The 13,903-nt window shown below is 28.9% G+C and overlaps 2 protein-coding genes across 3 annotated transcripts; one reads left to right on the top strand and one right to left on the bottom strand.

Annotated features, from left to right (window-relative positions):
- Positions 1-225: 225 nt before the first annotated feature.
- On the bottom strand, positions 226-3,241 carry LOC132929226 (polycomb protein EED). The gene is made up of 8 exons (XM_060994459.1): positions 3,023-3,241; positions 2,780-2,913; positions 2,280-2,451; positions 1,997-2,129; positions 1,773-1,936; positions 1,002-1,241; positions 761-913; positions 226-688 (listed from the first exon to the last, which is right to left on the bottom strand). The coding sequence occupies exons 1-8, from the start codon at positions 3,047-3,049 to the stop codon at positions 479-481; spliced, it is 1,233 nt and encodes a 410-aa protein (XP_060850442.1). The 5' UTR covers positions 3,050-3,241; the 3' UTR covers positions 226-478.
- A 1,450-nt stretch (positions 3,242-4,691) lies between these two features.
- Positions 4,692-13,601, top strand: LOC132929103 (heterogeneous nuclear ribonucleoprotein R). 2 transcript variants are annotated; one of them, XM_060994329.1, is made up of 12 exons: positions 4,692-5,408; positions 5,558-5,705; positions 6,982-7,214; positions 7,272-7,376; positions 7,446-7,622; positions 7,701-7,836; positions 7,912-8,117; positions 8,188-8,337; positions 9,653-9,801; positions 9,984-10,078; positions 10,174-10,191; positions 12,230-12,370. In XM_060994329.1, the coding sequence occupies exons 2-11, from the start codon at positions 5,564-5,566 to the stop codon at positions 10,188-10,190; spliced, it is 1,410 nt and encodes a 469-aa protein (XP_060850312.1). In that variant the 5' UTR covers positions 4,692-5,408; positions 5,558-5,563; the 3' UTR covers position 10,191; positions 12,230-12,370. The 2 variants fall into 2 exon arrangements, with proteins under 2 accessions (XP_060850312.1, XP_060850228.1); XM_060994245.1 differs by lacking the exon at positions 10,174-10,191 and adding an exon at positions 12,676-13,601 and having other exon boundaries at positions 4,694-5,408; positions 12,230-12,443.
- The last annotated feature ends 302 nt before the right edge of the window (positions 13,602-13,903 follow it).

Below are 13,903 nucleotides of genomic sequence, written 5' to 3'. Positions count from 1 at the left end.
AGTGCACTATATGTCAGAACTTTATATATAGGGTACAGTTGCTAAATACAAATTAAACAATATCTTTAATGACTGTTAACAAATGTCTTATAAATGATAATGATAATTTGAATACATTTTAAATATTTATTGTGTGTGTCACTGGATTAGTGATTATTCATTATTATAGTGTTTCTTAATCATTAAGAATGTTGATGTAAAAAATCTATTTACTAACAATAATAATATTACACATGAAAATTAAATTTATTGTGGTTTGTGGCTTTTAAAATAACACATTAAAAATATCATTATTATTTTTATTATTTTGTTTTTGTAATACTATTTACATAAATATGTTTCGGTGTATAAAGGAGTTATCTTAAATTAACCAAGAGTTCTTAATATTATTAACAAAAAAATAGTCATAAACAAATAAATTTAAGCTAAAAATAAAATAAAATACAATAAAAAGGGATATAAAAGTAGTAGTCATGTTTTAATTATTGCTTTGCAATCGATCCCAACGCCAGATAGTACCATCGTCACAAACACAAATCAAAATGTTTCCATCACGACTGAATGTAGTTTGGCGTATAACTGTATTACATTTTGGATGAGCTAATGTAGTTACACGCATTGAAGCCTGGTCATTAGAATTTAAATCCCAAACGTATATTTTACCAATAGTATTGCCTAGTGCTAATATCTAAAATAAAAAAAATTGTATTTATTAATTTCCTTAATATTAATAAATTTTATTTTATTGTTATGTAAATACTTTTTGGGAGAAATCCATAGAAAATCTGATGAACCATACATCACAATCTTTAAAGTCATAGTACCATATTTGTGATACTGCAGCTTCATTTGGTTTGAGTTCAGTATCTTTTAGATGACCAGGTTTCCAACAAACCATACAATTTTCACATGACTAAAATTCAGTTTTATTATAATATGAGATTATATATTTTATTAAATAATAATTTAACTAAAAAAAAAAAATTTGATGTAATAATTACCTTGGAAATAACATAATCACCAATCCATCTTACACAATCAACATAATTTCTATGTATGTCACGTGTTGAAAATACAGGAAAATGTTCTTTAATAGTATCAAAAGGTCGAGCAGACCTATTTGGATTAAAAGAATATGATTGTTTAATAGCATCTTGGATATAGTCTTTGTCTAAACTCCATAACTTTAATGAATGATCCATTCCACAAGACATTATACGATTACCATCAATATTGAAATCCTAAGTTTATAAAAAAATAAACCAATCAAAAAATCAAAATGGTTATATTTAATAAATAAATGTACTCCAAATAACATTTTTTTTTATTCAATATCATAAATATTTTTTTTTACATTAAAAATTACAGTAACATATTATAGGGGGATTATAATAATTTACTCTATAGTCTGTCTCACGAAAGAACGGTACCGTTTCGAGCATGTAGACTGAGGCACGATCTGGTGTCAAGTGTTTACTCTCTACCACGATCGCTGCTAAACGCCGACGATCTTGGTACTAGTGGAGTGGGGATGCACAAGAAAAACTGAATTTCTTCAAGACACGGTACCGTTCTTTCGTGAGACAGACTATATATCCAAATACAAATTGCATTCATGCTTATGTGTACCTGACTGGAACCATCTATAGCGCTACAAACCATCAGTCACTGATCTAATTTAGTGTTAATTATATTATGTAACATGAATGAGATAAAATGTGTGAAATCGACTTAAAAAAATTAACAATAAGGAAAATAGATATTTTATTTACCGCTGAAAGAACTTCATCTCGATGGCCTTCGGCACCACCAAAAATGACGATACACACATCACTTTTGATGTTCCATAAACGTAAAGTATGGTCTTTAGATACTGATAGTAACATATTTGTATCAATTGGATGAAATTGTAATTCATTAATTGCTTGTCCATGACCTAGGATTAATCTTATTAATTTTTTTATCACAAGTAAATTTGTATAGTAAATAATTATACCAATATAATGTCGAATAGATGACATAGTGACTGGACTAAGAATTCGTATGATGCCTCGATTACCAGCGATAGCCAAAAGTGGTTTGCCGTTTTCATCTACAGACCATGCACAAGTATAAAATGTCTCATTTGTCTACACACATATTTTATATATTAAGGATAATTAACAAAAAAATCATTTAATTAGATACAAAGTTGTAAAAATAATAATTCATCTATAGACATAATAATGTATTACAAATATATATATATATGTATTTATTTATTAACAATAAAAGGATACATCTGGATCTGCATAACTTTGCAATAAAGTAATAGAACCATCATCTAAACATTGGTAAACTGAAACTCTATTACTGCCAACAGATGCAAATATCAATGGTTGGTCTTCATTTAATAAATGATTAAATTGAACACCAAATAGTGATTGACCATGGTCTTCTCTTAATGCACATCTGTTAAAACAGAACTGGTGTTATAATTATAAACTCATAACAATCATAACTTAATTTTAAAAAATAGCATTGGCCACTATGTGGCACCACTTAGTGCCACTATGGATAATTTTTTTTTTTTTGATAAAATTTATATTATTTTCTAATAATGTTTTGCTATTCAAAATATTGTATGTATATTGTAGTTATTGTTAAAATAAAAAATTGATTTTATAGAAAAATTAATTATTAGTTTGAATCAATTATAATTATTGATTATATTAATATAAAATTGTTGTAGTGTACATTTTTTCTAAAAATAATTTGTATTATTAAGTTTAATACATACGAAAATTTGTACTGAAGCTTAACATTTTTGGTATTATTGGAAGGTTTGGATTTTGTTTTTCGACCTCGTCTAGCTGGTTCATGACTTCGTGTTGTGAGATCAGTATTTGAGCTATCTATACTTGATGTATCATCCTAAAGAAAGTATAAATTATTTTATTCTGATAGGTGTAATTTTAGTATAATAACACAATAACAATATTATGTATTAATATCAAATTTCAAAATATTAAGGGAAACTTACAGACTCTATTAGAATAACGTCAGACATGTTTACTGTTATTCAATATAAACTATTTAAATTTTGTGTAAAGACTAGATTATATTTTTAATTAACGTTCAATAAAAAAAAAATGTTTCGACTCAGAATTCCAGTTTTTTTAAATTCAACATGATGACTGATGGCATATTGGCATGATAATTTCGAACAATGATAATTGATAATAATATATGAGACGCTTTTGGTGATATGATAGCAAACAATCTCGACAAGACGACAACATCTGAAAAAAAAGATGTTTTAATTTATCAATTTTATCGACTACTTATAGGTTTACACTTTACAGTTTACAAGTTTTCCAAAAAACTTAAAACCGTTGCGATTTTCTAAAGAATTGTTCAGTATTGTGACTTAAAATAATAACGTCTTGCTAGACCTATTGATGTTAAGCAGGTTAGGGGAGTCCGTTTCACACGTACGTATTTCACATCGTGTTCGTTGCGAGTCGATCGAGGGAGCGAAATTTACAATTGCAGTATTCTGTTATAGATTTTTATTAGATTTATCTATGCACTAGACGAGTGGTGTTTGGAAATGTGAAATACTACTACAAATAACAATGATCATATTATGTGCTCTGTTATTGTGTAACACATAATAGAGGAGGTTTTTATGACAAACGCGCGTAAAAATACTAAAATTCAAAGGTCGCACGCGGCTTGGTCCATCCGTATTAACATATATATATATATATATATCATGGGGTAGATATGATATATAGGTATATATACAATACATGTGTATATGTATTTATTTTATACATAAATGATAAATATAAATTTATATATATATAGCTGCTGATGTATATCCTATTATTATATTTATACGTATATATGGGCAGGTATTTAAGGTAGGTAATAAAATATTATATAAAACGTCAGCAGCCCTGTTCAGACAATAATTTTGCAGAAAGGTCCATGGGAAATTCGTGTCCGGTCTATACAACGGCTGAAGATAAAGACGCTAGTGCAATAATAATAATATAATAACGGTGCGGGGGACAATGTAATATGGTAACCGTATGTATAAATATATATATATATATCATAGATAATATTATATAGGTAGTCTATTGTGTGCAAAGGAAAGAACGGACCGATATAGCGATGAGAATTGAGAGTCCATGTCATCTATATAATATATTATATTGTGTGTTGGTTGTTGATCGGCGGGTGGGTATGCAACAGGAGGGTAAGAATAAAAAATGCTTCCGCAGTCAACAATCGCGGTTTCAAATTTGCAAGGGGTTACGTAGTATTAGTGTAATGAAGGGGTTAGGTGGGACTGGTGGGAGGAAAATAAAATATAATTTCGAAGAAGAGAACGTGACAACGGTGTGTACGGTAGTTGAACGGGTTAGTGTCGCAGGAGGCGGTGTATGAATTTTTTACGATAAAATACGATATTATTGTGTACACGAATGCACAATATTATAACGTAATGTGTGCTGCAGCTGAATACGTAGGAAAAGCGCGCGGCCGCGACCGGTTTTGGTTGGCACCAATGTGGTTTGCAAGAGCCGTTACACCCGGTTCGACCAATGGGGACGCGAGGATTTGCGAAAAAACGGTTCCTGGATCGTTTTTTACAATTTTTTTTTTTTTTTTTATTCCACTTGTTTGTTTTTTTTTCCAACATTTTTATTTCACGTCCCCGTCATCCCACCGCATACCACATTATACCACGATATTATAGTATTATACCGCGTACGCCGTTCTCCCGCAGCGGCAGCAACACAGCGTCACTTTGCCGAATTCGACCAATTCCTAACCCTTTATCGTTCGGTAATCGGTGCGATTCCGCTGCTGTTGCCGCCGTCGCCCCGGGTATAAGCGTACGCACTGTCGTCAGCCGCTCGAAATCCGCGCTCGGTCCGTACGACGCGACACGGTTTTAACGACATTATTCTGTATCGCGGTGTCGCCGGCCGCCCACAGTTACCGCACGCCACTACGCCAGCGACAGATCGAGCGTACCTGCTAGACGAATAACAACGCTATATTATTGTAATTTGTAACCGCTCCGACTCCACTCGAACGCACGCACACGCACGCGACTGTGCGCGCCAACACACGCATACCGGCATATCCGTTGTCGTCTTGTTCCGTCTTTCTTCAGTCTTTTTCTTCTGCTTCGGCGATGCGAAGTAAGCTGTACTACCGACTATTAAATACCCAATAGATACCTTCTCCGCCGCCATCGTATGTGCCTGATGAGACGCGCGTGCTGAAATTCGAGACGTCGCCGCAGCTACGACCACAGCCACCGCCACCGCTAGAACCGTCACCACCACGACCACTGCCACGATCGGGATCTACTTCACTGCCGCAGAAAACGTCGATATTACATCGTGAGTTGGCCCGCACACACCACTCGGGCTGCTAACTTATCGGCTACAAAGCAGTGGCCGAAACGGTTGTACCGCCCTGATTTCCCGTCCCTGTTCGTCGGCCGTCTGACCTTTTTGCCCGTCTCACAGTGTGTTTTGACGTTTTTCAGTCCGGTATGGAAGTCAACAACGCCAGGTTCGACGAAAACACGGACGAGTCGCCAGCTGATGCTCTTAAGTCTGATGACCACAAAAAGCTGCTCGAATATGGCATACACGAGTCTGTTGCCGACAGGCTAGACGAAATTTATAAAAGCGGTAAGACTATGTTAAGATTACATTTTTATTTTCTGCTTCAATCCCCTAAGCAAACGTTTGGAAAAAAAATTCTATAGCATCTTGGTAATACATCTTAGTACAAAGTGATTGATGTATGTAGGAAAATTTTGCTTTGCACCATTTGAATCCAATTGATTCATTTATTTATAAATCTTGTGCACATAGTTTAGATGTACCTAGTCTTCTTGGAGAAAAATATTTAGTCTGCTTGTAATCGGGCCAACTGCATGTATAATTTTATTACCTAAAAGTCAGCTCATACCTAATATCTGTCGATAGTAATCAATGTCTAGTTGATTTTTACATAGTTTAATATTGTTGGTTTTAATATGTTAAATATAAATGTTTAAATAATTTAAATACAATTTATCATTTAAGAAATATTTCATAAGTGCATTTAGTTGAGTGGGGGTAATACTTAATTATATACTGACTCTGCCAACTTATTGATATTATAACATTTTCTTAGGTTATTATCTTAACATAGTCATGTTTGGGATATTTGTTATCTAATTAAATTATAATATCTTATAACATTCCTATGCACTTAAATACGATATAATTTATATACTTTTATATAGGTATAATCTATACATAATATCTTAATAAAATTAACCTTATAATATCTAAAAAATTTTATTTTTTATTTTGTTATTTTAAAATCATTAACAATTAATTAATTTGGGTGCTTGGATATCATTTTATCTTTTTTCTTACCATAACCATTGTATTGTTTTATAGGTTTTGCTAACAGAACATGCTAGATATTGTATAACAAAATAATAAAAAAAAGTTGTATTGAACAATTTAAATATTCAAATGTTTTTATTAATTGTATTTAATTAATTAATTAAATTTATTTAGAAATAATAATTGTTTTGAAATTAATAGGGAAACAATTTCCAGGGAAAAATAAGTATCATCATTTTTTATTTTATCTATAATTGGTTTATATTAAAATTTAATATTTTACTACCTAAGAAAACAATGTACACATAATATTACCCAATTTAATGTAGTACCTATAATATAATAAAAATTCAATCCATTTTTAATGTAAATAATGTAATGTCGGCTAATAACCATCCAGTTGATACCTTCAAAAATGTACCATGTGCGTGTTGTAAATTCAGCTTTTATTGGACACAATAGAAATATAATTGACGTTCTATAGTCTATGTAGTCAATTTATAATCTTAGTATCAGTTATTTATTAATTTAATCAATTTTTATATAGCTTAAATTATTTTTTTAGGTAAATTAGCACATTCTGATTTGGACACTAGAGCATTGGATGCTTTAAAAGAATTTCCTGTGGATGCCGCTTTGGGAGTTCTTTCTCAATTCCTTGATAGCAATTTATTACATGTATCTAATAAGTCTGCATATTTATGCGGAGTAATGAAAACTTATCGACAAAAAACAAGAATTACCCCTCAAGAGCAATTTGTACAACCACCCAAAGGGCCAGAATTTGATAAAGTCAAGGTATTTTTTGTATGATTTGTGTAATAGTACATATTTTTACTTTTTTTTTATACTTAGGAAATATTAGCTAGAACTAACTATAAATTTGATGTGACAACTGGGCAACGAAAGTATGGTCCACCACCTGACTGGACTGATCCCAAGCCAACTGCTGGTTGTGAGGTAAATTAATATTTAAGGCAACTATAGTTAAACATATTTTCTTTTACTTATTTAAAAAAAAATTTTTAGGTATTTTGTGGGAAATTGCCAAATATTGTGTTTGAAGATGAACTGATTCCATTATTTGAAAAGTGTGGTAAGATCTATGATTTGAGATTGATGATGGACCCATTGTCTGGTACTAATCGTGGATATGCTTTTGTTACTTACACTACTAAGGAAGAAGCTGAAAGAGCTACTGTAGAAGTAAGTATTTTTTTTTCGTTATCTGTCAGCATTGTTGAATTTTTGTACTTTATATAATACAAAAACCTATTGTTTCAGCTTGATGGTTATGAAATTAAGCCCGGAAAAAATATTAAAGTGAATATTAGTGTACCTAATCTTCGTCTTTTTATTGGGAATATTCCTAAATCAAAAGGAAAAGAAGATATTATGGAAGAATTTGGCAAAATAACAAGTAATTCATTATAAATCATTGTTTTTTTAAATTATTTAATGTTATACTATATTACAACATTAACATTTATTCTAGGTGGACTTACAGAGGTCATAATCTATAGTTCTCCTGATGACCGTCGAAAGAATCGTGGATTTTGCTTTTTAGAGTATGATTCTCATAAAGCTGCTTCTGTAGCTAAAAGACGCTTAAGTGCTCCTAACTACAAAGTATGGGGTTGTGATATAATTGTAGATTGGGCTGACCCTCAAGAAGAGCCTGATGATGAAACTATGTCAAAGGTAAATAATAATATTGAAATATTAGCTAAAATTTTATATGGTTAAGATATAATGTAAATTATTGTTTTAGGTTAAAGTGTTATATGTTAGGAATTTAACTCAAGAAGTGACTGAAAACCGTTTAAAAGAAACTTTTGAAGCTCATGGTTCGGTGGAGAGAGTAAAAAAAATAAAAGATTATGCTTTTATTCATTTCAATGATAGAGGTTGTGCTCTCAAGGTAATATTGAGTATGGTGTTGTATTATTTATTTATTTATTTATTTGTTTGAAGCAACCTAGTAGTATAATATATATTATATTAATAATTTGTTAAAATTATAATATTATTGTCAAAATAACGAAAAGTGAACGTTGATAGGCAATGAATGGAACCTAAATTTTATTTGAAAATCATTTGTTCTAGAGGTGGTTTATTAATTGTTGTCAGTGTTAAATTTTTTGTGATCTCGACAAATGTGACAATAGGCTAGATTCTATAAATATGTAATTGCTTACTTAAAATTTTATATTTTTTTACAAACCTAAACTGTCCCAAGGGTCTTTGTAATTATGATCCATAAATTAACACGTGTTAGTGTGACTTGAAATGTTTGTTTTAGGGCCATTGGGAGATAAGTTATACATTTATTTATTTATTTGTGAGTATTAAATTAATGGGCATCTATCTTTTTACATAATGTATTGTAATAAAATATGTACAGATTACAGATAAATGATGCAAGTGATAACCATAGTCTAACATATATGAATATAACATAGTGAATAATAAAATTGATGTGTATGTAACAATAGATCCTGTTGCATAAAAAAAATATAATGATGTAAACCGAATATAAATAGTACATTAATAAAAAATAAAAAAACAAAGATATAACATGTTGATACAAATTGTATTTGTTAATATTAATACTTTTGATAGTAAATAATATGTACTACAGTTAGTTTTAGAATAATTAATTTATCTTTTAAAAATGTTTAATAGTTGAGGCGTCTTTTGATATGGCATATTTTAAAATAAATTTTGTTACTGTTATTAGATTTTGTTAATATTATAAGATTATACAGGATATGTTATCTCAAAGATAAGACTTTAATAGTATCTAGTTAATAATCATAATTCTTTTACTAAAAATTTAGAATTTACCTCTTGATGTAACTCAATAAGGTACCGTTAAATTAAAATGATGAGATAGTAAGTGATTATATTATCAAGAATAGGTATATATATTAAAATAAAGTACCTATACTCTGTTCAAAATGAGATCATGACTCGGCAGCCAACTTGTGCGCATGGGCGTGGCTTTCACAGCAGTCGTACAAATATTTGACTCGGTGGTGTTGTCTGAACCCCGCTTGACAAAAACTGATCCCCGCGGAGTTACAATCTCATTTTGAATAGAGTAGTAAATCATTAAATACAGTGTTTTCTAAAAAAAAAACTGTTAATGCTAGTATTTATTTCTGTTATATTGTGTATAATCTGAAATAAACCTAATATTTTATTAAAACATAATTATTTAATTTATTTTATAGGCTTTGGAAATACTAAATGGTAGCAATTTGGATGGAGCTACTTTGGAAGTATCACTAGCTAAACCTCCATCAGACAAAAAGAAGAAAGAAGAAATTTTAAGAGCTAGAGAACGTCGTATGTTTACTAATATGCAAGGCCGTGCTTTTGGGTAGTTACATTATTCATAATAATCAATTAAATGTGAAAAAAAAATATTTTGAATTTGTTATCATTTATACTAGGTAGTTAATTTAAGATTTCTTTTGTACTTAATATTTAATTTTATGTTATTTAAACTGATTAAAACACTAAAATTTATATTTTATTTATAAATGTTTTAATTAATTTTAGGTTGATGCCACAGCCATTATCATTGATGGGTGCTCCAAGACCAGGCTATCGCACTGTTTCAAACAATTTACGTATGGCTGGTCGAGGTGATTTCGGTAAGTGTTTTTTTTTTTAATATTATAGTGTTTTAATTCAAAGTTATAACTACATAATTATCATTTTAAATATTTTATTTGTTTATTGATAACAGTATTGGGATTGGTCTGAGGTAATAACATAATATTATGATGCATGCACATTAATGTTTGCATGTTATAGTTGTACATTTAATAATTTTAATTTAGAAATATAAATGACTAAATGTTTTGTTCTTTCAAATTTACTCTATTTAAACTGCAGTTGATTTTTTTTTAAATATAATTCAGTATAAATTTAAAGATAAATAAAAAATACTTCATATAAATTTATTTATAAAAGTTAATATTAAGAGAGATAATTTAAAATAATGTTCTTATAAAAATGATTTTTTATTAAAGGTAAGGTAAGCTAAGCAACTTAAAATAACATTACACTATTATAATTTGATTTTTATTTTACACTTAAGGTACCTATAACTTTTTTTTTTGAAATTATAAATATATTAAATACAAATTATACAGATTAATATCACTATTTAGTATTCTGTCATTATCATACAATTATTTTTCTTAAAATAAATTAATCAATTTAGGTAAATATTAAGAAGACGTTCTACCCATATGTGTTGTCTCTGTCTTACTAGCTTACATTATAGTAAATTTGCGTTCAGCAGAACACATTTTGTGATGTTAGTTTTAATGTAATGAGTAAAATTATCTATAATCAAATTTAAAGGTAAGAATATTATCTAGAAAATGTCGGATGTTTTTATTGATATTTTAATTTTAAAGTGAGTCACTTTTATCAATAAAAACATACGACATTTTCTAGATAATATTCTTACCTTTAAATTTGATTATAGATAATTTTATTCTAATATTAAAGGTATCTAAAAATGTGTTCTGTTGAATGCAAATTTGCTATAATGTACGTTAGTAAGACAGACAACACATGCGGGTATAACGTCCTCTTAATAACAATAAGACTAAAAGTTTTTATTTTTAGTTTTTTAAATGTAAAATGTTAAAAAAATTAGCATTGCCTTATTTGTAACAACACCAACATAAAATAAATAACTAAATAATAAAATAAATAAATAATTAAAATATTTGGAATATTTTTTTTTTGCATACATTTTACTGTTATTTTAGATACACTTGTTTATCAAAAAAAAAGAAAAAGGATTTTGTTAATTAGTTAAACTTAAATAATCACTGGTTATAAGTTTATATTCAAGGTTATAATCATACAGTTATACTTAATTGTATACAGTCTTATCATATTATCTTATTGAGCGTCCTGAATGTAAATATACCAACATCAAAAAAAAATAAAAAAAAAAAAAATTGTTTTTCGTCTCCCTATTTTTATCTTTCAGCTGTATAAAATTAATGAAGCCTCATTTGATGGTTTAAACCAACAAGTAGAAGAAAGTGAAAAAAAAAATCATCCCATATTGTGATCCTTCCTGGTGTATCCATTCATTTCTTTTGCATGTTACTTTCATTCCATGACGTCCAGAGTACAAAATGATTCCAACAGCATTTATTTTTCTTCCGACTATTTTTTACAACAACTATTGTGCTGACTATATTTACTCAAATAACGAAAAGATAATTTTTTCCATGATGCCTGACAGTATGTGTTTTGTCAGTAAATGTATCAATTCAACAGAAACGATGATGGTAATTTTATGTAACATATTATGTGAATTGTACAAATTGTATTTAAGAGGGTGTTTACAAAGTATTATATAATATATTTAAAATTTTTGTACAATGTTATTATTTATCAGAAGAAACTAAAAATAAAGTATACAGTATTCTTATGTATACTCTGTTAAAAGTTCCATAATGTCATATAAAATATAAAACACCCTCTTAAAATTATTGAGTGAAATTTTTTAGTAGATACAATCATTTTGTTTAATTAGATTTTATTGTTTTAAATTTAAAAATTAGCATTTAAAGTAGCTAAAAGTATACGTTTTAATTTTAACCCTAAATATGTATTTTTATATGTTATTGTTTATGTATACAATTGTTATACTGAGAATTTTGCTTGCAGATCTGGTTTTAATTAAAAAAAAAAAAAAATTAACATTTGAATTATTTAATTATTTAATTCAATTTTAGTTTATGTTATGGTTATTTTTCATTATTTTTTAGATTGGCCATGGGGATTTAATACATGGATGTGGCCTGCAGGCCGCTGGGATGCTGGGGCTGCCGGTCCTTGGGGAACCGCGTCTACTGGAAATAGACAATGGCATGGAGTTGCACCAAACAATCGGTCATGGGGAAATAACGGCGGTGGCCGAGTCGGCGCAACTGGAAATAGTAGCGGCGCTTCAAGCCATGGGAAGTTTACAAGATAAACTAGGCAAGTTTTAAAAAATAAAACTTCATTACTATATCAGCAGGAGTATTGATGAATTAAGGGAACTTATCAATTAGGTTAATTTGGAAAACTTAGATAATTTAAAGCTTTATATTATTGATACATTAAAATGTATGTGAAGTTATATATTTTAATTTTAATTTAGTTCCAATTATTAAATCGCTTAATGTTCACCTAATAATTTATTTAAGATGTATTATTATTTTTTTTTTAGGCGAAAAGAGGTCTGATAAAAGTCTCCAGAAAGAGGGGGGTCAGCGCAATCGGACCCGCAACAGCTACAGACGTAAGGGCGTCGGCACGAACGACTGGATGGGGCGAGAGCGAAAGCGCTGTACACTTGATGTCAGTGACTGATCGCAAATGGTAGTTCTAAAATATTTTAGTACTTGCCATTAGTATCTCAATTTCTCGCTCATGTTACCTAATTTCATTGTTATTTAGATATATTTTTTTTTATTATTATTACTTCTTTCTTGTCTTTCGATTCATATATCTTTATCAGAAAGCTATAAGAGCTGTGTTAATAAATTGTTTTTTTTTTTTAGTTAAACGCTTAAAACTATCGACTATTTAAAATTTTTGTTATTTTTTCTTAATTTTTTTATCTTGTTAATTTGACAAAATTTATTTTTAAAACATTACCAAAATTTCTCCCCCTATTTCTGGAGGCATATTATATTGTTTAGGGGGACTAAAAATTTGAAATACAAGTTTTCACTAAACATTATTTGATTTCTTTTCGTATTCAGTCAAAAACAACTAGACTTGTGTATTATAATTTTTTTTTTTTTATATATATATATATATAATTTTTTAAGAGACTATACCTCAATTTTCTTTACTATAATTACTGCCCATATACATAATTTAATTATTATATTTTTTTTAAATTACGCTTTGCTTTCAGTTCATACATTCAATACAATAGCTTTAAAATAATTGCAACACATTTTACATTATTGACATATTATAGTATTTGACGCTTTATAATTATTATACTCATGTAATTTTTTTTCTTTTTATTTGTGTAAAAACAAATTTGTCTTTAGCAGTTTTGTCCTTAAAAATGTTATTATTTTTTATCATTATACTAGTACTCATAAAACAATAAATAGAAAATAATGTTTAAAAAATAAATGAATAATTGTTTTCTATTAGTATAGGTGAAACTCCTGGAATCCTTCACGGTTCTACAACTGTATAAATCAATTTATACAATCATTTTATGAGTTTAGGTATAAACTGTATTTTTGACCGTTTAAATTTATTTTTACCCTCGCAATTTTAATTATTCCCACATAATTTACAAGGTAAGTGATAGCAAAAATTAATGGACGCATTAAAAGCAATTAAATTACATAATGACACTACTATTATATTGTTATCTGAGAAGCCGTTTGTTGGACATTGTCCCCGGGGAAATGGAAATCTGATTCGTT

Source organism: Rhopalosiphum padi, chromosome 1 (genome assembly GCF_020882245.1).
Source record: "Rhopalosiphum padi isolate XX-2018 chromosome 1, ASM2088224v1, whole genome shotgun sequence".
Taxonomy (NCBI): Eukaryota; Metazoa; Arthropoda; class Insecta; order Hemiptera; family Aphididae; genus Rhopalosiphum; species Rhopalosiphum padi.
The sequence above is the reverse complement of the archived record's forward strand: the minus strand, read 5'-3'. Positions and strand labels throughout refer to the sequence as shown.

Coding starts and splice junctions, on each gene's coding strand:
- LOC132929103 (XM_060994245.1), top strand. CDS start 5,564: ATGGAAGTCAACAACGCCAGGTTCGACGAAAACACGGACGAGTCGCCA. Junction 7,215..7,271: donor CAGAATTTGATAAAGTCAAG/GTATTTTTTGTA, acceptor TTTTATACTTAG/GAAATATTAGCTAGAACTAA. Junction 7,837..7,911: donor AGAATTTGGCAAAATAACAA/GTAATTCATTAT, acceptor CATTTATTCTAG/GTGGACTTACAGAGGTCATA.
- LOC132929226 (XM_060994459.1), bottom strand. CDS start 3,049: ATGTCTGACGTTATTCTAATAGAGTCT. Junction 2,914..3,022: donor ACGTTATTCTAATAGAGTCT/GTAAGTTTCCCT, acceptor TACTTTCTTTAG/GATGATACATCAAGTATAGA. Junction 2,452..2,779: donor AAGCTTCAGTACAAATTTTC/GTATGTATTAAA, acceptor CTGTTTTAACAG/ATGTGCATTAAGAGAAGACC.